The sequence below is a fragment of the Pelophylax lessonae genome, assembly GCF_965119305.1.
Source record: "Pelophylax lessonae genome assembly, chromosome: 5".
NCBI lineage: Eukaryota > Metazoa > Chordata > Amphibia > Anura > Ranidae > Pelophylax > Pelophylax lessonae.
In genome coordinates, this window is record NC_138772.1 from 518,731,309 (window position 1) to 518,756,058 (window position 24,750).

Sequence of the window (24,750 nt, forward strand, 5' to 3'; positions counted from 1 at the left end):
AAACTGAATATTGTTGCCGATACTTACCATCATTTTCCTTTCCTGTCTCTGCCCCATGCCAGCACACACCCTCCATGGTCTGTCACAGGCTATTTACAAAAACAGGTGCACCAGGTACTAGCTGGCTTTTATTTAGTCTATACTGGGATGTCCTGAATGGGGTAAAGGGGCAGAGTTGACCCGAGGTCATGCTGGCATGGGACAGAGCCAGGAAAGGAAAATTACGGTAAGTATTGGTAATTTTCTGTTATTCCCCCACAGTCTTTTCAAAGGGAGTCTGTCTCTCACAAAATATCTTAGCCTTTCTTAACCTTTTTTTTACAGAGGAACCCTTGAAATAATTTTCAGCTCTTGGGGAACCCCTGCTAAAAATGGTTGTATCCACAGTTCATGGTACATTTGCCTGATCAGTAAGTTGTAGAATGCTTTAAATAAAAGAATAAACAATGTGGTATTTCTAGAGTATTTGACACACAATACAGATATTTTTTTCACCGGCTGTATACTACAAATTATTTTTAATAATAATCTGGAAATGTAATGAATCGCGGAGTGCCCCAACATTAGTAGTCAGTGTAGGAAAACTCCCTTGCAATAGTTGCCAATGCAAAATTACTCTCTTGTATTGCTGCTCATTGTAGGTGGCAGATCAATTCACCAATGTCCTCTGCTCAAAGAACCCCTAGCAACCTCAGGAGGAACTATAACTTTCCAGGAATCCCTGGTTTAAAGAGGCTGATCTATCTCATCAGATCCCTAGCATGTATGGAAATTCAAGGCCATATTTAAATCATATTTATAGATCTAAATAGCCATGAGAATTTAGTGAGTCGCTGCATCTGCCCCTTTCCCATGGTAAGATATGAATCGTGTACCCTTCTAACTTCCAGCTGCCTTGCACTTCACTGGGCAAGAGCTCTTCACAGAACCGGGGCCCCTTGCCCAGTCTTTAGGCAGATAGTAGTTAAGGCTGCCCCAGTTGGGAAAGGTATGGTTAATTATGTTCCCTGGTTCTCTTTTTGGAGGGCTTTGCTCGGCCCAACCCACTGATTCTGTGTGATATAAAAGGAACAAGGGGTTTGCACCAAAAGAAGCTAAAGAGATGTACTGTTCATTGGCGTTGCCGGAGTCTGGATCACCAGCATCATGCCGGAATCAGAGTTCCCACTTTTGGAGGACTTGCAGTTCTCCTGGAAGAAACCTCCTATGGACTCTCCCAAGTATGGACTCTCATCCTATGCGGGTATGCTGGGGCAGACACAAGCCTGGAATTAGGGGCTAGAGATGTTTGGGAAAAAATGCACTTTATGTTGGACTGTTACCTGTGAATGCCATTATGCTAAATAATTCATCAGTAAAGCTTTTGAAACTTTGCCTTTGCCTGGTCTGAAGTTACAAAAGGGGTGTAATGCTAGTAACTGGCACATATAGTCTACAGCTCGGGTTACTAAGCACATTAGGGTATGAAGATAATTGTACTACAGTGTCAAGATACAGTAGTTACCAAAGGTATTAAAGGTCTCCCTAGCAGCCTGTTGTAAGCTTGTACATATGCCAGGTGGGATAGCTTCAAGCAGGAGGAGTTGTTGCTGGCATTCTTTCCGTGAGCATGTCCGTCTCCCATAGGGAACAGATCAGCACCGCAGGGGTCCCCAACCTGTACACAGGTACGGAAGAGGAAGTTTTAAGTGAAGTGCACAGATGGAGTCAACACTAGGTGCATGGTGGGCCTCTATAACATTACTGGGAGTGAGGCAGCAGTGATAAGCTGGACAGGTGTAGGGGGCAAGGGCTCTGCGTGTCCCTCCTAACTGCACAAGAAACTGTGGTGATGTATAATACATCAAGAGAATTTATAAAAGATCAGTCGGCTGTTCCAGTAAAGGCAAAGGCAAAGGTAAGGCAGTGACCCTAGTTAAAGTGCCTAGCGTAGCCCAGAAGAACCCATCCTGGGACAGGCCTCTTATGTGACCCTTCCTTGGCACCCAACGAGGAGGGAAACATGGAGGATGTGACAACCACCCCTTAATCTCTGCCCTACAAGTCTACTCAGCAGGCTAGAAGAGCTGAACAGCTCCCTTACTGAAGGATCTGCAGAACACTCCATTGGAGTAGCCGGCATAGCCAATAGCTTGTCTGAGGTTCCCACAGTAGCCCTTTTGGGTTGCAAAAATGTCAACTTTACTGTAATCTTTCAACTTTTGCCAGAGTTTCAGTGAATGCAAATCTCAATTTCACTCATCTCCTCAATGGTACAAAGAAAGCAAAATAAATAAGGGTTCTACCAATTCCCTACTTCATTAAAAATAAAAATAACAGAAAAAAATATTGCCTTTAGATAAACATTAAATTAGCTGAACTGAGCAGTGCAAGTTGCTTTTCCTTAAGTTTATTATACCTGCCATGATTCTCATGTGCCTTATACATTTATTTAGATTATTGTCTCTCTCCTATGCAGCTGTCAAAGCAATGCAGTGGTATGAAGCCAGATCTAGATTGGGATAGAGTAAATTGTTACACTGTCCCTCCAAGCTATGAGTCTAGTGTAACACTGTCTCCTCTCAAATATAGGACAAATAGACCACTTCCATGAAGGCTTCCACACCTCACATTAGTGCTTATGGAACAAGTCGGGTTACACCCTGCAGCGATGAACACACTTGTCTGTTCCCATAATATCAGGCTGCACTGTGAAATATCAGAGATTTGGAGTCACCTACCAGAAATCTTTAAAATACGATGGATGGATTTTCTCTAGATCCTCCACACTTCTCTGCAAGTATTCTTTTTCCTGAAAGACGACAGTAAATGACAGTTTTACAAAGACGACAACAAACAACACAAAATAACAGTTATTTAAAGTCAGCACATCAAAGATGAAAGGAAATAAAGATGATTTTCTTCACAGTCTTAACACGCGGGAAATAATCGTTAAAGTGTATGTCTAGCCAAAAACTTTTTTTTTTATATTTCTGAATGAGGTGGTGAAGGATTAGAACTTTTTTTTTTTTTTTACTGCTACCCAGGGCACCCTTAGAGGCTTACAACAATTTCACCAGCCAACAGGAACACGGACAAAAATATGACAGGGCTTCCAGCCTTCACACTCTACACAAGGAAAAGCATTTTTATTTTTTTCCATTGTTGCTGTTGGGGAGTTCCCCTCACTTCATATCTGGTAAAATGTTGCCAGCAAGGCAGGAAGTGAGGGTACATTGCACTAAAGCCAGTGTTCTAAAATTTCATCGGACCCATGAAAATTCCGGACCTCGTCACTTCCGGTGACGCTACGTCAGAACCCAGCTGGTGCGACAGCTGGTGCGAGCCCCGGTGCACATGCGCAGAAGACATTTTCGAGGTCCGATTAAATTTTAAGACTTAGCGAACAGCTGACTGAGAGGAGGCGGGGCTGAGGTGGGACGGAGTTGCCGCAGCGTCATCGAGTTCTTACAGGGAGGCGGTATGGAGCTATAGAGCTGACTTAGAGGGGGCGGGATGGAGGTGCGTAATGAATGCATTAAAAACGGCTCCTTCTGTTCTAAGTATGCAAAGTAGAACAGAAGGAGCCGCTTTTAAGTATGCTAAGTAGAACAGAAGGAGCCGCTTTTAATGCATTCATTACGCACCTTCATCCCGCCCCCTCTAAGTCAGCTCTATAGCTCCATACCGCCTCACTGTAAGAACTTGATAAAGCGGCGGCAACTCCGTCCCACCTCAGCCCCGCCTCCTCTCAGTCAGCTGTTCGCTAAGTCTTAAAATTTAATCGGACCTCGAAAATGTCTTCTGCAAATGCTCACCGGGGCTCGCACCAGCTGTCACACCAGCTGGGTTCTGACGTAGCGTCACCGGAAGTGAGGAGGTCTGGAATTTTCATGGGTCGGATTAAATTTTAGAACACCGGCCATAAACGGTTCGAATCTTGGCCGGCTCAGCAGGAACTGGCCAAGATTCAAACCATGTATGGGTAGGCTGAATGTACCCAAGTTGATTGATCGATCAACTTAGGTACAAATAGCCTGCCAGATTTTATGTGCGATTATTGCTAGCGGCTGTTTTATATCACTGTGTTCTCCCAACGGGGACAGCTTCCCATGCCTCCCTCTGGGAGAATACAATAGCTCAGTGGGAAGGTTCCCCTGTCAACCCTGTTTGTGTTGATGGGGGAATCGCAAATTTCTTTCCTGTAACATATGGGCTATGGCCAGCCAAAGATCAATGACACTTGCAACCTTTGGTGCTGTCCTAATTCTCTAGGGAGCTTCAGAGATGTTGGGTTCTCCTGCCGCTCTCAGTGGTGACCCACCTGTAACTGAGCCTAAAACTCACTAAGGCACCAATATCGATGTAAAGGAATTTTATTGAAGTCACGCATAGGAAAATTTGTTCAGACAGTGAAGCAATAACAATTCAATCTCAGCGATAATCTCTATCACAAACACTATAATAATAGGATATAAGGGACAACAATGTTGCCTATCTAAATGCAGCACTACCCTCGCAGGGGCTGCTGGTAACTGGTTCCCCTGTTCCTGCATAGCCAGGCAAGACGCATTTCCAACTTGCATCCAGACACAAGAGATCAGTCCATGAGCTTGTTTTTGTTGTTTTATTGAGGAAAGCAATTTGGATAGGGTATAGGGATTATGGGATGCCCGACTTGACTTGAAGAACAACAGATGAGGACAACTTTCTTCCTATGTACAGAGAAAAGATCCTAGAATGCTCTCCTTGCTAGAACACCCAGTCTCCTAGATCACTGGCAAAGTCCCTTACAGACCAGGAGCTCTCCTGTCACTTTGGAAAGAAACATAATAAATTGAAAAGCTGCATGGAGGAGTCATTCCTCTCCCCCTGTAGGACTTCTCCCAGGTTCATCACCTGCAGGAACTACCAGCCTTCCTGGCTGCTTGTCTACCAGCCCTCCCAGGACAAGGGATAAAGGGTTAAGCGCAGTGCTGTCCTTTGAAAGCGTGCTACATGTGCCAATCTCTCCCCTTGTGAATCCCTGGGTGTGCTGATGTACTCACGTCTCTCCTCCATGCTCCCTGCTGCTCTTTGGCAAGATTCCTTTTCAAACCAGATGCTGAAAGGATTCGTTCAAGCCATCCCGAGCCCCAGCCTGGAGGCAGAGCCCCAGTCCCAGAGGTCCCCTCCTAGGACACCGATAGCCTTCTCAGCACTCTATCTTCCACCCAATTTGCCTGCTGGACAGGCTCCACCATATTTAAGAACTGACCTGGGGATTGCCCAAGTTCCCTCCAGTATGCAGATCTGCCCTTCTGGCCTCCGCCCACTAACTTCTAGAAGCTTCTCCAGATCCAGATCCAGGGGAAGGTACCAGAGACCTGCCACTTTGGAGCCACCCAGTCTGATCTGCCATAAGCCCTAACCCAAATTCAGACTCCTAAACTAACCATGAGTCATAACATAAATTTGCCTGCACTAACACTAATAGAACACTAAAGGGTGCTACATAAAATTCTGTGGCCCTAACTATTCCCCTGGCCAGTGGGAAGTCTAATACACAAAGTACCGATGGTGAGGACTCTAAACTCTCTCCCTCTCTTTCTTTGTCTGTCTCTCTCTCTCTCCTCCCCCCCTGCACCAAAGTCAGTATTTATATGGATGGCCACTAATGTCCTTCAGGAGTCTAAAGGTCCTTGGACCTTTCCCAGAAGTCAGAAGAGTGGTCACTCCATGGACAGGACTCAGTTTCAGGACTTGACTTACAACTCACTTGCACCTCCTTTCTCTCAGCCAATCATAGACTAACTTCGGCACTGATGGCCAGGGCTACAGGTCCGGCAGTGGCAATGGTCATAAGAAGTCCTCTTCTCTCCTTGCCGCACAGTCCTATCATAGTGGGGGAGAGAGACACAAGCTGCTAGAATGCCATGGCTGAGGGCCAGCCAGGGCTATACTCTCCACTCACAAGCACTAACCTCTTTTGTACCAGTCACTCCGTTGCCCACAACGGGGCCACACATGTAAGAAGATGAGTATTTTATGCCTAGTGGATAGCACTCCTGCCTTCCAGCTCCAGGGTCAATGGTTCAAATCCCCACCATGACACTACCTGCATGGAATTTGCATGTTTCCTGTGTTTGCGTAGGTTTACTCCAGGAACTCCAGGCTCCTCCCACATGCCAAAGGCATGTTGTTAGGTTGATTGGCTCTCGTCTAAATGTGCCCTAGTATATATGTATGCAGGACAGGGGACTCAGATTGGAAGTTCCCTGAGGGCAGGGACTGATGTAAATGTATGATATAGTTAAAGCACTGTATAAATTGCTGGTGCTATATAAATACCTGTAATAAATGAAATAAATAAACCCATAGTGATCCTACTGCTGGTGGATTCTTGCCCAGCATTCTAATCTTTAATATATACACAAAGCCTGTGCACAGGAAAAGGGGAAGTGCAGAGTGCTAGGTCCTGACTTGGAATGACTTCACTACATCTTTTTTAAACTTTGAGGATGAAATGCAAATATTATAAGTACCTGCATTTGACCTGGTATCAGACTTCCTCAGAGGATGGACAGACAGTACAAGGATCCAGCCAAATATGCAGCAGTGCAAGGAGCAGGTTTGCAGGCAGGTGTTGGGTTGCAGTATATCCACCACCACTGAAGGTGGCACTGTCTTTTTTTTCAGCTGGCTAGGTGGACTCATTTGTCTCCTGCTTTGGGCTCTAGGTGGCCATCTTGGGGAGGACAGAATTCCCTACTGGATGCTGAAATCCTGCAAGATTTGGGTGGCAATCTTTACACAGAAGTTTATCATTTAGTTTGTCCGCAGTGTGTGAGTAGGTTAGGAACAGAGCCTTATTTGGTATTACAGAGAGCAGGAGCAATGATAGGGAGAGGTGCCTAACATAGAGGGAAAGAGTAGGTTTTCCTTTTATAGAGTGTCTCTTCTGCCAGCTTTCTGGAACTCTCTCTCATGGCTGCTGGATAACTGCAAGGACATTTTGGATTGCATTGTGGCCCAGTAATACCAAAGCCCTTCCCAGGGAAGTGCTTTTCCAGAATTCTGTGGTCTGTAGGCACATGTTATATCACTCTTACTGTTATATACTATTATAGTGCCTAATAGATATACATTACCTTCTTCTTCTGCCTGAAGAAGTGTATGACCTGAAATGACCTGTTTGTATTCTACAAGCAGGATTTAAGTATGTGCGTTGACGCCTCACAATTCTTGGGTACACTGGTTAGGTTGTTAGAGGAGAGTAGATTGGGAAAGGAGCTCAGTGGTGTGCTGCTTCTCTTTCACTGTACAGTCACAGGCAGGGAATGGGGAGGAAACCTGTAAGTGAAACTGAATCTGCAGAAAAATCAGGTCCTGCCAAGGAGGACTTAGCTCTATGGAAGAACTGTGCAAATCTCGGAACTGGGTGAAATTAAATACCAATGCTCTGACAGGTAAAACATCTCATAAATATATGTACAGTACTTCATTTGTGTATTTAGAAGTTTGATGGGAATTTAGCTTCAATAAAATATATTAATGTTGGAGAACATAATGCAGCAATAAAACATAGCACTGTACCTCTGGCCACATTGGATGGCAGTATTTAAGGTCTTTCTCTAGTTCTTTTTTCCTCCATTCTTTCCAGAAGTTCATTTTTTTCCTGGATTGATAGATTTCCTTAAATTCTTCCACAATCTGATAAATTGTCAAGCCCAGAGCAATAACAATGAGAACGATTCTCCAAATGTCCTAAGAAAAAAAAGCAGAAATTGTGGGATTTCCTCAATTCTGGGCTCATTGTACATTTATGACCATTATGACTTATGATAATTAGGTGGCTCAATTCATAAATGACTCCCTTTGCTTCTCTTTAGAATAAAACATGCCCTTGTTCACTTAAAGTAGTACTCTGATGTAAGCTTAACTCTGCTCCCACCCCCATTGTAAACCCCGTGGTAACTCCCCTGTAAAGGAAAGACGTTTATACTTACTTTATGTAAGATTCTAATGGCGCTTTTCCACTGCATGGAACCAAACGGTTCCGCTCGCTTTTGTGCTTTTCCACTGCTGGTACCGCATGGTATAGTGTACGAACGGTTCGGTACGGTACGGTACGGCGGCACTTTTCCACTACATGGAACCGAACGGTACGGCTCTCAAAAACAGTACTTACTCGATTGTGGTTCCAAGAGGTACCATACCCGGTACCATATCCCACAATCCTTTGCATGCAGTCACTACTAGCCACTGATTGGTCAGAGAATCCCACCCACCCCATTGTTATCCCCCCCACTTAACTTTAGTACTACTTTAGTGGAAAGGCAAACCGTACCGTACCGTACCGAATCGTTCCAACACCGTACCATGCGGTACCAGCAGTAGAAAAGCAAACCGGGCCAAGCAGGGCCGAGTAGAGCTGAGCCGGTACTTGCAGTGGAAAAGTGCCATAAGGGCATCAAGTAATAAGATCTCTCCAGCAGTCGGCTTAAGGGGAGAGAGGAGGGCAGTGACAACGGCTAGAGTGCCTGGGCACTGATGTCACCCATAAGATTACAATAGGGCAGGGGTCCCCAACCTTTATAAAGAAAGGGCCAGTTTATTGTCCAAAGATATTAGGGGGGCCGGACTGTGGCCAGCAGAAGTGGAAATTTTCCTAGCATCAGTGACTGTTAACATTGCCACATTTGGTAATAGTGGGAGGAATAGTGTTCCATTGTTGGTGTCAGTGGGAGGAATAGTGTTCCATTGTTGGTGTCAATGGGAGGATAAGTGTTCAATGTTGGTGTCAGTGGGAGGAATAGTGTTCCATTGTTGGTGTCAGTTGGAGAAATGGTGTCCCATTAGTAGTGTCAGTTGGCAGAATAGCTTCTCATATCAGTGGGAAGAATAGTACCCCAAGGGCAGGATAAAGGCATGCAGAGGGCCGCATCCGGGCCCCTGGGCAGCAGTTTGGAGACCCCTGCTATAGGATATCTGTTATCCGCTGTCCCTTCTCTTCCTTAAAGCAGGCGCTAGGATCATGTGACCAGACCAGAGCACCCTCATAGTAGGTAAGTATACACATCTTTCCTCTGAAGACTTGTTAGTACAGGCCTTAGAATAGGGGTAGGAGCAGGTTTAAGCTTAGATAGGTTTGGACCAAACTTCTATTTTAATTGTGAGTTTGTTCAGAACAGCCTTTCTTAACCAGAGTTCCATGTTTCCAGTTCCCCCAGAGGTTGCAAGATGTTTCTTTAGCAAAGAACAATTTCCGCCTCTTTAGCTATCTGTAAGGGGAATGTGGCTCCGAGATGACACAATCGTATATAACCCGCTGCTTGTAAAGTTCTTGTCTATGTTCACCAAAGGGCTGACACAGCCTCGACCGCAGCCTCTTAACTTTTGATTGCTACACAAAGTTTCAATGTTGGAGACTTTTTGTAAAAAAATGATACTGTTACTGTAAATTGTGACAGAAATGTAGCCCTCTCTAAAGCTTGTTTCCTTCACTCTTTTGGCGATAGCTGAAGGATATACTGTACCTATTTACTTCTAAGTATAGAAGTGCATGGTGTTTATTCCATGTGACAGCGCTGGGCAAGCTAGTGCTGCCATATTGGCAATCCATAGCTTTGTGTGAGCTACGACTGAGATCCTACGCAGGGTTTCTTTACTTCACTTCCAGCGGAAGAACAGAGAGGTGGGGGAATGAAAGGAACGAAAAAATATACTGCTGGGTGGAGGGGGGGGGGGGGGGGGATAAATTTGAAGCTGTTTCTTTGCCCTGCCAAGGCACAGCTTCACTTTAACTACTTGCCGCCGCCCCACGCAGATTTTCTGCGGCAGGGCGGTTCAGCTGCGCATAATCACGTAGATCTACGTGATTATGTGCATGTGCATTCGCGGGCGTGCCACCGAAGCTGCGCAGCCACTGTGATTAGACACAGCTGGAGCCAGACCGTGGGAGGAGCGGGCTCGACCGCCGCCGGGCTGCCGCAATCTTCAGCTAGAATGACAGAAGAGCCGCCTGCCTATGTAAACAAAGCAGGCTGCTTTTCTGTTTGAGAGGCAGGGAAAGATCATGTGATTCAGCTAAGCTGAATCACCGATCTCTCTCTGCCTCTGTCCATCCCATGCCCCCACACAGTCAGTAAGCACTATTAGGCATACACTTAACTCCTTGATCACCCTCCAGTGTTATACAGTAACAGTGCATAGTTTTTAGCACCGATTACTGTATTAATGTCACTGGTCCCCAATAAGTGTCAACAATGTCAGTTAGGGGTCCAATCTGTCTGCCGCAATGTCGCAGTCCTGCTAAAAATCGCTGATCGCCGCCATTACTAATAAAAAATGAATAAATAAATAAAAAGTCCAAAAATCTCTCCTGTAGTTTGTAAACACTATACCTTTTTGCGCAAACAAATTAAAATATGCTTCTTGGATTTTTTTTTACCAAAAACATGTAGCAGAAAACAAATTGGCCTACACCGATAAAAAAATTAGATTTTTTACATTTTTTTTATTGGGAATGTTTTATAGCAGAAAGTAAAAAATATTGAGTTTTTTCAAAATTGACACTCTTTCTTTTTTTTTTGCGCAAAATCTAAAAACCGCAGAGGTGATCAAATACCACCAAAAGAAAGCTCTATTTGTGGGAACAAAACGACATCAGTTGTATTTAGGTTCGGGGTCGTACAACTGCGCAATTGTCAGTTAAAGCAACACAGTGCCGAATCGCAAAAAATGGCCTGGTCATTAAGAGGGCAAAACCTTCCAGAGTTGAAGTGGGAGGCCACACCTCCAAAACGCGCCATCATAGCAACAGACCAGGTCTGGCATCTTCTCCTTCCTATCCACTGAGAGCTCATCGCCGCCACTGGTCTTCCGGCCGGGCCGATGTGCGCATGCGCGTTAGGGGCCATGCAGGTTGATTTGGGTGCAGGCGTGGTGACCGGAGACGCAGAAGCATGCTGCGTCTTCACTTGACTGGGAGGAAGCATCAGTTCACCTGGACACAGGGACACGGATCGGGCGCTCTGCTTCCACCTAAAGAGGCCATAAATAGATAGGAGGTGTTTGATATGCTCAGTACCTAATGTCAACATGTGAGTGCAACTTTTTCATATATTTGATGATTTTAATAAAACAGAATTACACTTGGTCGGATGTGCGCCCTGTCTCCTTTTTTGCCTTGTTCAGTTTTTAATAGGAAAGCAATGGAACTGGCAAGAACACCAGGGATTTCACACAAAGGAAGCAATACAAAGAGAACAGGATACTTTTCCATACAAATGCATGGTACAGCAGGCGCATATCAGGAATATGAAGTTTTGGGGTAACAAATGCTTTAACTTCATTGCTTTAGTTAGCGTTCACATTTGTGCAGGCAGGGCCGCTGATAGGGGGGGGGGGACCACCAGCCCTCTTGTAGGGGGCCCGAGCACACAGGGGGGCCCACACAGAGAGGGGGATTAGTGATGGACAACAAATACAGAAATCTTCCTCCAGCACCTGAATCTGCCCTGTCCCCCTCCCTGCTATCAGCTTTTATCTGCTGAGAAAGACAGTCATCCCTTCACTAATCCCCCTCCCTGTGTGGGCTCCCCTCCCGGCACTGGCTCTAATGTTATCTCTACTCAGGAGTTTATTTGTAACTTTGTTTCTCTCTCTCTCTCTCTGTCTCTCTGATCACTGAGCTCCAACTGCCCAGCCTGTATATTTTTCTCATCTCATCTTCATTTTTATGCAACATAGTTTTTTTTTTTTTTAGATTTAGCAGGAATTATGTGAGTTATGTTATATTTGTGTCTGCTAGTAGTGATTTTGTTGTAATTTTAGCTAAATATATCTTTTCTTGGGGTGGGGGGGCCCTGCCAGGTAGTCTGTACAGGGCCCCGCAATTTCTAACAGTAACCCTGTGTGCAGGAAATACTAATTTCCACAACTTGTCTTGTGGACAGTGTGATGTAACCCCTCCACACGCATGTTATGACGTACCTCAGGAAACTTGTACGGGGCATCCTCTGGTCTCGGAAGTGAGGAACCAATCCCCAGAGCCGTCCAAGATAAGATGAATAGAAGATTCAGTGACAGCACTATAGTGATATGCTTTCTGCGAAAGAGAACAGAACACAGTGGTTGCTTTCATCTCCGACAGCTGAGAGAGAGCTCTGCCGCCGGCACTATCGGTTAGCTCAGTGAAAATGGTCTCTGGGCTTACCTGCCAAAAAACTTCCACTTTACTTCAATTAATTTCTGGATAACAGGGTGGTTGATGATGTCTAGCTGCCGGGCCTGCACAATGACTTCCAGCTGGAGAAGCATGACAAAGACAGATATAATATTAGTTTCAGCAGATTTTTATGGTTGCTTTTTGTCATGCGTATCACGTACAGTCCACCTGCGATCACCCCGCGGATGATGAATTCTCAGTGGCGTAGCAGTATCGCCAATGAGGTAGCAGCTGGCTCCAAGCTCATAGCCCTTAAGGGCTTAGATCTGACCCTGATTCAAGAATGACTCGTTACATTTTATTTTAATAGCAAATGTAAAGCCCAACTCCAGGTTAACCGATTTTGATATTTTCCCGAATTTTTACAAATTAAAGTGGCTGTAAACCCCGGACATAAAAAATTAATAATGCATTACCTTTTATAGTGTGCACTAGCCTCAATTCAAAGCACTGAGTGTCATTCCTGTCTGATCTTTCTTCCCTCTGCTATCTATATGAGTAACTTCTAGTAGTCTATGCCAACACAACAGAATTTTGAGTGACAGTCCCACCCCCAACCAGCAGAAATCAGGTACAAACAAATAAAACTATGGGTGCATACACCTAGTGCATTATCCACAGCACTTTATTAAAAGGTAAAAAAAAAAAAAATATATATATATAGATATATATATATATATACTCACAAAGAAAATGTGAATAACAGCATTGTAAATATCTCAGGAACCCAAAGGTCAGCCCATTGATGGAATTCCTCTGGTTTAAACGGATGTCCTAAAACCAGCTGACATGTTTCGGCTTCCTTAGAGCAAGATGACTGACAGTTTCAGCTGCAAATGTTTTCCTATAGGACTGTGTAGGTGGGAGGGGGTGTGTCCTTTTCCTCTGCTCAGTTCTCAGATTACACTCAGCTGCCTGTTCTATTCTGCACAGTATGTGACATCAGATCCCTGCACCCTGCTTTCTGGAGCTGAGAAATGCTGTGTAAACTCTGTACTTTAAGTGTATGTAGAGGAGTGAGGGCTGCAGATAAACAGGTACACCGTATGCAGGAGGATTTGTTTCATCCCAAAGGTGTTCTATCAGGTTGAGGTCAGCACTATGTGCAGGCCAGTCAAGTTCCTCCACCCCAAAGTCTTTATGGACCTTGCTTTGTGCACCAGTCCAAATCATTTGGAGGAGGGGGTTTTATCGTGTGGAGTTGTTTTTCAGGGGTTGGGCTTGGCCCCTTAGTTCCAGGGAAGGGAAGTCTTAAGGCATCAGCATACCAAGACATTTTGGACAATTTAATGCTCCCAACTTTGTAGGAATGGTTTGGTGTTGGCCCTTCCTGTTCTAACAAGACTGCGCACCAAGCAAGGTTCATAAAGATGTGGATGAGCGAGAATGGCATGATTTAGAGCAGAGACTGGGAGCCAGGCCTTCTCATCCAACATCGGTGCCTGACCTCACAAATGCGCTTCTGGAAGAATGGTCAAACATTCCCATTGACACACTCCTAAACCTTGTGGACAGCCTTCCCAGATGAGATGAAGCTGGTATAGCTACAAAGGGTGGGCCAACCCCATATTGAACCCTAAGGACTAAGACTGGGATGCCATTAAAGTTCATGTGTGTGTAAAGGCAGGCGTCTCAATATTTTTGGTAATATAGTATATGTAAACGTTAACAACCACTTTAAGCAACTCTCATTGCAATACTCACCTTCAGCCCAGCACTGTTTCCCGCACACTCACCGCTCTGTGGTCCAGTGCTGGTCCTCCTCAAGGCTAAATGAGGTCCTGCGCCCCTGTGGCTTTATTACCTAACGCCTACATCACTACAGGATGACGCAAAGCATGTCGTTGGGGACGCAGACATCCCACCTGCAAGTGTTGAATGTTGAAGAGTCTGATAGAGGTTGCAGCACTCAGAATAGTGCGAAGGTAGGAGACACGGGCGAACAGAGAGGCGAGTATAATGGCTTGTCTTTTGCAGGGAACTTTGAATAGGATTTTTAGACTGAAAAGATCTCTATAAAGGGATTATACAGTCCTTTTAGTGTTTTTTTTTATCTTTTTCATTGCTGAAGAAGAAAAATGGAAAGTCAACGGAGGAAAATGAGTCAATTTAGAGTAACATGACTTGATTCAAGTGGTTAAAGTAAATCAGCTTATTGTGAAACTAATTAATTTTATATTGGGTTTACTGTACCCCTTCCTATTAGGTAGAAAGTCCCTTTTAGTTGTTCTTTTCCATCTGATTTCCTATAAATGTATATCTTATTTTTTTCTTCCTGAAATCTATGCATATGAACGATCTGACCAAACTTTGTAAATTTTTCATATTTAAATCTTCCTTATACTTAGCAGATGTACATATGCATTTTCATTTACAGGAGGTACTCTTTAACCACTTGCCGACCGCCGCAAGTACATATACTGCGGCGGTCAGCCCTGGCCAGGCAAAGTGACGTACCGGTATCTCACTAGCCTGTCACCGGCTTGTGAGCCAATAGCGGGCGAGCGCGCGCCCGATGAGGCGTGTGCCCGCCCCGGCTCGTTCACTGACAAGTCAGTGCGTGTGACCGGTGGACCCGATGTCCGCTGGTCACTCGCGATCATTCGGCGGGAAGGGAGAAAGGCAGGCGGCTGATGTAAACAAGCCGCCTGTCATTCTCCCCTGTGTAAAAATGGAGATCAGACGGTTCTACTATGTAGGACCGTTGATCTCTGTTTTTACAGTAGTAGCCATGTCCCATCACAGTTAGAAACACGCCCCTAGGACACACTTAACCCCTCCCTCTCCAATACAGTTAACCCCTTCCCTGCCAGTGTCATTTTTACAGTAACAGTGCATATGTATAGCACTGATTACTGTAGAAATGTCACTGGTACCCCCAAAAGTGTCAAAAATGTTAGTCAAGGGTCCGATCTGTCCGCCGCAATGTCGCAGTCCCGCAAAAGAAATCGCAGATCGCCGCCATTACTCGTTAAAAAAAAACACCAAAAATGACAAAAATCTTTCCCTTTGTTAGTAAACGCGATAACATTTGCACAAACCAATCAAAATACGCTTTTTGCGATTTTTTTTAACAAACATATGTAGCATAAAACAAATTGGCCGAAAATGTTAAAAAATTTTGATTTTTACATTTTTTGGGGGGGAATTTAATATAAAAAAATTTGAAAAATATTGTTATTTTTGCAAAATTGACGCTCTTTTTTTGTTTATAGTGCATGATCAAAAAGTCGCACAGGTGATCAAATACCACCAAAAGAAAGCTCTGTTTGTGGGAAAAAAAGGACGTCAAATTAGTTTAGGTACAGCGTTGCACGACCGCGCAATTGTCCGTTAAAGTCACGCAGTAAAAAAAAATCGCAAAATAGGCTCTGGTCAGGAAGGGGGTAAAATCTTCCGGGGCTTAAGTGGTTAAGCTTTGTTTACTTGTGTAGCACTAATTCTGTAAGGAGCTTCTGGAATGTTTGGGTTCTTCTGCCCTTCCCAGTGGTGACTCGCCCATAACTGGACCCAACAATACACTGACATACCAATAAATAGGCTTTATTGAAATAGCAGTAAGCCTTGTGGGAAAGGAACAGAATAAACAGGTTTGACAATAGCAGGGTTGACAAGTTAGAAACCACAAAATATACAGAGACAAAGTGAAGTGAATACAGATTGCGTTCATTTCCGTTATTTGCCTGTGAATGGCGAATAATTGAGCGTGAGCAACAATGGGACCTATCTAGCCACTGGACAGTGGAGAATCATAAGCAGAGTCTGGGGCCTTTTAACATGGCGTTGGAGCGCTGACCTTCAAGACAAGGGTATTTCTAATCCACAGGTAAAGAAACACTACCACATTATCCTAAGGTGAATGGAGATGAATAGAGTAAGATGTCTCCAACCAACCAATGGAACCAGCAATATTAGTACACATTAAAATGGCTAGGGCCTCTGCATGGATGCCATCTAGGTGTCCTTCTCATAGCAATCAGTAGCCTTATAACTGTCTCAGCAGACCATATAGCAATGAATGCAACACAGGCTGCTAAAACCTCATGCTGGGTAAAGATGGCTGCAGACAAGTTGCTCTGTCCCTAGATGTCTCTGCACAGCTGGCATGTCCTCAGCATGTAGACAGGTACCAGTTTTAGAGCTGGGCTTCCCTGGTGAGGAAGAATTAATGTGGGTTCTGCATTTTCCCGGGCTTTAATGCTGTCCACCTTGTGTTACATATAAAAGGGGGAAGGCTGGGCTTAAGAGAGACCTGGGACTGCCTGGGAAAGTGGAGAGAAGCCTGCTTATGAAGATGTAACCAACAGCAACCCGCAAGCACCCCGTACAGGAAATCATTATTCAAGGACTCCACTAATTACAGACTGCTACCTGGAAAGCTATGTCTGGCAGCCTAGGGACTAGTTAGGTGAAGAACCGTATAGTGCAGGGGTCTTCGAACTATGGCCCTCCAGTTGTTCAGGAACTACAATTCCCATCATGCCTAGTCATGTCTGTGAATGTCAGAGTTTTACAATGCCTCATGGGATTTGTAGTTCCGCAACAGCTGGAGGGCTGAAGTTTGAGGATCCCTGGTATAGTGTATTATCACAGAATGTTAAGTAAAACTGATAACCGTTCAAAAGCCTGGTCTGAAGTTGTTTAAAGGGAAACATGGTGGTACATGGCGTATCTAGAAGAACAGGGCCACAACTAAGGGTTAACCTAATAAAGGAGTTGAAGGAAGAAATGTAGTTGCTACAGGTAACCATGAACTGATGGGAAGGATTAGCAGCCAGACAGCAGAGAGTGGTAACAGGCACGGGAGACTGGTCCTCCGACAATGAGGGGGTCTGTGCTTTGGCTCCCTCCCTAGCAATCGGTTCTTCAAAAGCCACTGGGACTGAACCCACCGTACCGAGACCCCATGAACCTAGCCGAATGGTACCGGAGAGTGGAAGGAGTCAGTTAAGTGCATGCTTGAGGTCTGGCTTAGAGCAGGGCCGGCCCTACCATGGGTCCCACTGGGTCCATTGGACCCAGGCAGCACTTGGAGAGGGGCAGCAGCAAATTGACTCCCAAGATTTTTTTCCAGCAGTTTTGTGTGTCATCAGTTTGAGGCGCGTTACAGGCGGCATTCCCTTATCTCACACTGCCGCCCATAGTGCAAACTGATGAGTATGAGGAGGCGGAGCGTCTCCCTCACGTGATTATGGTGGTGTGCGCAATGACGTCAGACATCAGCGCACTCCATCTCATGCAGGGCAGGCTAGATCTTCTAGGGTGGTGGGCGGTGGCAGACACAGTAGTGACAAGAGGACTGAGGACAGACAGCAGGTGTTTGGTGGACCGTGAGTGGTGGTGAGTTATGGAAGACGATAACAGTATATATAATTCTAAATTTTATATTTATATAAAATAATGGATGTGGGGGGCCTTTTTTTGGATGTGATTTTTTTTTGGGGGGGAGGGGCGGGCAGCATTTTATTCTTGGACCCAGGCAGCACAATGTCTTGGGCCAGCCCTGGCTTAGAGTATGATGGGACCCCATTCTGTCACTGGGAATGAGGTGGCAGAGGAAAGCTGGACTGGTGGAGAAGGACAGGGGCTCAGTGGTCTCCTTCTCTAAATGCTACAATCTGGAAGGCAAGGCGTACAGTGCAATGGGTCGGATTTGTACACAGAAGGGGATCTGTATGTTGCTTCACAACTGCACAAGATGTATGGCTCATCTCTATAAGCTGGGGGTTCTGCCTTAATGTTGACTTTCACATGAACACAGCCCCGTCTGGTCCTTTGGTGTGTGCATACAGGTGAGAGGCACCCCCACATACAGGGCCAGTAGGCCTTGGCCTACAAGCAGGCTTACAGTATAAATCACTAACAGGGATAGAGACAGTAACTTCAAATGCCTGGGCTTAAAAGGCCACCAGTCAGGGATAAACATGATATATTGTATGTCTTTTTTCCCATTTCTTCAATAAATAGTGAATGTATAAAAGAAACCTTATTTCTAGGTATAATTTATAATGCTACATGAACATTGGGGCTAACCAAGCCTGCCGACCTTGTAGGCTGATGGCAATAAATAGACCCAGCGAGGAAAGCTCTTTATTTCAAGTAGTTTCTAGAGATAAATGCTGCTGCAGCAGCTCTGCGATCATCATGAAGTGCTGACTGTGCTTCTGAGGGACTATATGTGTCATAGAGAGTGCTTGTTTAGCCACTGATCAATATAAGATTCTAAATTCTTGCTAGTATCCTGGACCAGGTTCATTCGTGTCCATTCAAGTCGTGTTTTTTATATCATTGGAAATCTGCACATTTTGTACCTAGATGTGAATACTGTAAATAAATGAAGCTGCATAAAACCTACATATCAAATCTAGCTCCGAACATGTTCCCTTTTGCCATTTCAGATGAAGACCACAGTTGCACTGTAGGAATGAGATCAAATAAAAGCCTTTCTTTCCCTAAAATGTCGGCAGAAACCATGAGATTTTTGGGAAGTTTCACAATTTTGGTCAAATACCTTGTAGTCAAAAGGGAAAGCAAAATTAAATTTGTTTTGGTGGTTTTTAAGGGTGTAATGAACTTCAAATGACTCCTAAAAGAAACAGAAGCTCCTTTTAATTGTCCTGGACTTTGTGTTAATAACTACCCCAAATTAGCAGCACGATGTGTGAAAGAAAAAGTAAAATAAAAATATAAAAACAAAAGCATGCACATTTGCTTGAAAAAAAAAAAAAGTTTGATCATTTCAGTTCAGAAATTTCACAAAAGGTAAATGATACATTTTCCATTTCTCTCATGTCTACTTTTATGGGTTTAACAGCTTCAATACAGTGCACTTTCACCCCCTTCCTGCCCAGGCAAATTTTCAGCTTTCACTGCTGCTGTACTTTGAATGACAATTGCGCAGTCATGCAACAGTGTACCCATATGAAACTTTTATCATTTTTTTTTAGACAGATAGAGCTTTGTTTTGGTGGTATTTAACCACTTTACCGCTGAGTACCGTAGTACTACTGCGGCAAAGTGGCTCTTGTAGGTCGGACGACGTAGACCTACATCGTCAGACACTCCCCCCTCTCGGCGGCGCGCGCGTGCCGCCGGTGGCTCGCTCCCGCTGTTTTCAGTCACAGCGGGAGTCGGGCCAGGGGAGGAGCAGCGGCGATCGCCGCTGCTCTTCCCCGATCGTCGGGGATCTAGTGTGGAGATCCGCCCGCCTGTGTAAACACAAGGGGGCGGATCTCCCAAGTGACAGGCAGGGTCAGATTGCAGGGTTCAGCGTAGGATCTGTCCTTGTGTCACTCAGTCACCTCCCCCCCCCCCCACACGTCAGTAAGCACCAGGCATACATTAACCCCTCCCTCTCCAATAAAATTAACCCCTTCCCTGCCAGTGTCATTTTTACAGTAACAGTGCATATATATAGCACTGATTACTGCAGTAATGTCACTGGTACCCCCAAAAGTGTCAAAAATGTCAGTCAAGGGTCCGATCTGTCCGCCACAATGTCGCAGTCCCGCAAAAAAAATCGCAGATCGCCGCCATTACGCGTTAAAAAAAAACACCAAAAATGACAGAAATCTTTCCCTTTGTTAGTAAACGCAATAACTTTTGCGCAAACCAATCAAAATACGCTTATTGTGATTTTTTTTACCAAACATAGGTAGCAGAAAACAAATTGGCCAAAAATTTTAAAAAAAATTTGATTTTTACATTTTTTTTGGGGGGAATTTCATATAAAAAAATGTTAAAAATATTATTTTTTCAAAATAAACACTCTTTTTTTGTTTATAGCACAAAAAGTAAAAATCGCATAGGTGATCAAATACCACCAAAAGAAAGCTCTGTTTGTGGGAAAAAAAGGACGTAAATTTCGTTTGAGTACGGCGTCACATGACCGCGCAATTGTCAGTTAAAGTCGCACAGCGCCGAATTGCAAAAAGTGGCCCAGACGTAAGACAGCAAAATGCTCTAGTGGTAAAGTGGTTAATCACCATTGGGTTTTTTTTTTTTTTGCTTAAAAAAAATTAAAAAAGATCAAACATTTTGAAAAAAAAAACATTTTTCTCAGTTTCTGCTAGAAAAACTTGTAAATAAGTATTTTTTCTCCTTAACTAATGTGCGCTGATGAGGCGGCAGTAATGAGATGGCACTAATATGTAGCACTGATGGGCACTGATAGGCGCCACTGATATGCGGCACTGATGGGCACTGATAAGCGACACTGATGAGCAGGCACTGATGGGCACTGAAAAGCAGCACTGACTGGCAATACTGATGGGCACTGATTGGCATTACTGTTGTGTACCAGAAATCAAATAAGACTGAGATCAGTAAGCGTAACTCAAATGTATCTCAATCACCCTGCGCTCAGGAAATAGAATAAAATGAATTTATACACAAATATTCAATCACTATTAAGTATTAAAAGTATTAAAACAATAAGATGTAGCTGCTGCCTTATAAAAAAAACTCAAACAAACAAATGTGCATATCTCCTCCAGTGTCAATCAAAACAGGAAAGTCCAACACATAAGCAGCACTGAAATGATGGTATAAACCCACACAGGAATATACACAGGTAAGTCCACAAAAAAGTCCAAAGGGTGGGATGGCCAAACACCTCGAAGTGAAGTTGAGAACATAAAGCTTTCACCGCACCACGTGACCCCCCCCCCCCCATAGGTAGTGCTCACTCACCAAATGTATGATAATATGTGCCTTTGGAATGAATCCTTGCTCAGGATGGATCTCCGCCAGGAATGCGTGCTCAAACCTTCACTGGAACTGTTGTCTCCAGACTCCGGCTTATATGCATAAATAAACCTTAACCAGTGGCCATATACACTTCCAACAAGGACATGAGGGAGCATATAAAAGAGAGAGGGCTCATAGGGCAGTAGTCCAAAAATTTTATTGGCACAAAACCCCCAAAACCCCTTCCCTATACACTCACACAATTCAAATCAAAAAGCACAAAATGATGTATTGCAGGCAAAATCAGACAGTAGCTGGGCCGCCAAGAATCTTACCGTCCCTCGCTCATCAGCGTCCGAAGGATCTCAGAGCCGTTCGTATCAGCCGCTCTGCGTCTGGTTGTCGGGGTGACCGCGTGCTCACGTTCTGACGCGTTTCGTCATCAAACTGACTTCAACAGAGGGCGTCTACGGTGAGATTTGGGGTTTGGGGGTTTTGTGCCAATAAAGTTTTTTGGACTACTGCCCTATGAGCCCTCTCTCTTTTATATGCTCCCTCACGTCCTTGTTGGAAGTGTATGCGGCCACTGGTTAAGGTTTATTTATGCATATAAGCCGGAGTCTGGTGACAACAGTTCCACTGGAGGTTTGAGCATGCATTCCTGGCAGAGATCCATCCTGAGCAAGGATTCATTCCAAAGGCACATATTATTATACATTTGGTGAGTGAGCACTACCTAAGGGGGGTCACGTGGTGCGGTGAAAGCTTTGTGTTCTCAACTTCACTTTGTGGTGTTTGGCCACCCCCCCCCTTTGAACTTTTTGTGGACCTACCTGTGTATATTCCTGTGTGGTTTATACCATCATTTCAGTGCTACTTATGTGTTGGACTTTCCTGTTTTGATTGACACTGGAGGAGATATGCACATTTTCTTGTACTGTTGTGTCCCAACTGGCATCACTGCTGGGCACTGACTGGCATCACTGCTGGGCATTGTTGGGGCTGCACTGATCATCAGGGCACTGGTGATCAGTGCCCTGGTTATCTGTGCAGATCTCTACTGTGAGGACATGCAGCTGATCAGCTCTTCTCTCCTCACATGCTGTCAGTGTGAGGAGAGGAAAGCCGATAACTGGCATTTCCTTGTTTACATGTGATCGGCTTGGACTGGACACAGCTGATCACATGTGAAAAGAGCCTTGTCATCGGCTATTTATTGAGATTGGGGATGTGCCTTGTCCCAGGGAGGTGGTTAAGAAGCAGAAAACCATCTTTTCTTTCTCTTCACTTTAAAAGTAGTTATTTACAGACTTGTATAAAGTACTTGAAATTTCTACTTGAGTAAAAGTACAAGTGCTCGATCAAAAAGTGACTTGAGTAGAAGTGGAAGTGCTCGCAGAAAAAGTTACTTAAGTAGAAGTACTAAAGTATTCAACATTTTTTTTACTTAAGTATTGCAAGTAGTTTTTTCAAAAAATTTGCTACTTAAGTACTAAAAGTAAAAAGTACCAGTAGTTTTGAAAAAAAAAATTCTACTCAAGTACTGAAAGTAGAAGTACAAGTACTGTGTTATGTAGTTATTAAAGAAAGAAGTCAAAAGTTTGGACATCATATTGTTTTTTATTATTTTAAATGATTTATTCAAATGATTAACCTAAAGGACAATCACAATTCCTTAGGCTGTAACTTTTTGTAAACAAAAAACAGATAAAGTATGTCCCTCCCTTCCCCTTTTAAAGCCAGGGGTGGTCTCCTTCCTGAGCTTCCTCACTCTCACAGCTAGGCAGATCACTTGAAGTTGAAGGGCCAGGGGTGGAAGGTGGTGTTTTTGGTTCGTCCATCTTTTCAGCTGATCAAAAGGGAGAACAGGAGCATGCGCAGTCTTCTTAATCGCGGTTTGATTTGATTTGCTCAATTGATGATGATGTGCCAGGCCAGCTTCATCAAACCTACAACGCTTAAAGTGAAAAATGCATCAAAAACTACTAACAAAGTTGCTGTGCTAAAAATGCTAATAAAGTGCCTGCAATTTTATATATATATATATATTCTTCTTGTATTCAAAATCATCGCCCACAATATCAAAAATAAAGTGACATGTCTGTGCTAAATGCAGTGCAAATTATTCCCACAATGTAAATTTATAATAATATAAAATATATATGACAATACCACAATAAAATAAGTTGTGATTGTGAATAAGTTAGGTGCAAGTTTAAGTGTGTAAACTAAACTTTATAACGAAAAGTCCATAACTGAATTCCAGTGTGCAATCAAAGAAGTGCTGTCACTTGCTGTCAGATGCTTCCACCTTTCTTCTGTGATCTGCTCAAGTAAAGTGGTGGACTGGATAGCCTCTCTCTCTGCCTTTCACCTTAGTAGCGCTGGCACTGCACTGGTTCAAAAAGCTGTCTATATTATTTTCATTATAAGAACTTGTCAGAACATGCTTCCACCACCTGTCCTTCACACTAGTAGTGCTCATTTGCTTTGCTCAAGTCAAGTGCCACTGCCAGTGGCCACTACAGTGCAGGCACAGCCGCACAGGCAGAGGCAGGCCGCAGGAAGCACAGGCACCACCACAACACAACACTTATGGTCCATGGACCATGGATGGTCGGATAATCATCATAGCCGTAAGTCTCACTCTTCTTGGTTCAAAGAAGCCACCCATGACCCGTGTGTATATAATATATTCATATTTTATATTGATTATTTGATTCTCAAATGGCACATTTGCCATGGCAAGGATTAGGCCCTCTCCACGGTCCACCTCACTCACAGAGAGAAGAAGATGAGATAACGAAGAAAATGCTCCTGCGTCCCGCTGCCCGTGTCACAACTCCTCTCAGTAAGTGCCCTAAGGGGTGGAGCCTGAGTGACACACAACACGTTTAGAGGCGGAGACCTCGAGTGGGAAGACGGCAGCACGGCTCCTCCAGTGCGGTCTTAACTTGATGATCATGACAGTGATTCCGCAGGGCGCGGCGCGAGCTAGGCTGTGGGATTGATTGAATTGAGTTGTGCTGCCTACTGCTACATGCTACCTACTACTAAATTGTGAGTCAGTATATTTTATTTCATTTTTATATATAAAAGCGGTATTGTTGAGCACTACTAGCCACTAGATCTCCTGGCTGTCACTTTGTCACATGTTGGGGAATCACATCGGCTCGGCTCCAGAAGTGGCGGGTGTCCCCGTCATCCTGCCAGGGCCGCCAAGAAGTTCATCACCTAATCTTAAATTATTAATATCTTATGAGGAGAGGACCTATGAGATTGAGAATTGAAATAATTAAATATATATGGCTTTTTGAACCAGTGCAGTCAGTGCCAGTGCCACCCAGACGCTATCCACCAGTGCCACCACCATTAAGTGTGTTGGTCGGTCACTCGAGCACTGAAGGAGGTGGAAGCATCTGACAAGTGAAGTGACACTTTAGATTTGCACACTGGAATTCATTTAGGGACTTTTCGTTATAGATAGGTTTACACACTTCAACTTGTTGCACGCACCTGACCTAACTTATTTCATAACTTATTTTATTGTGATTTATTGTCATATTTTATATGAATTGAATTTACTGTTACATTGTGGGAATAATTATTTTCACTGCATTTAGGCTTTAGCACATTCATGTCACTTTATTTTTTAAACTGTGTGGAGTGTGGGCAGGGCACTGGGGGCAACGATGATATTATATCGATTGCACAGGCACTTTATTCGCACAGACAAGTTGTGTTTGTTAGTAGTTTCTTGATGCACTTTAAGCGCTGTAGCACAATTTATTTGTTTGTTTCATATTTTCTTTTTATTGGAAAGATTTGGTATAGCAGCTTTTATTATACACAGCCTTTATTTTCCTATGCGC

General features: G+C 44.1%; 1 protein-coding gene across 1 annotated transcript in view; it reads right to left on the reverse strand.

Moving 5' to 3' along the window:
* LOC309555380 (uncharacterized protein) overlaps positions 1-24,750 on the reverse strand; it is a 274,470-nt gene that overhangs the window by 168,132 nt on the left and 81,588 nt on the right. Inside the window, exons 10-13 of the mRNA XM_082257368.1 lie at positions 12,179-12,270; positions 11,956-12,070; positions 7,555-7,725; positions 2,721-2,791 (exon numbers count right to left, since the gene is read on the reverse strand). Of these exons, the coding sequence (XP_082113494.1) occupies positions 2,721-2,791; positions 7,555-7,725; positions 11,956-12,070; positions 12,179-12,270 (449 nt within the window). The remainder of the gene's footprint in view (positions 1-2,720; positions 2,792-7,554; positions 7,726-11,955; positions 12,071-12,178; positions 12,271-24,750) is intronic.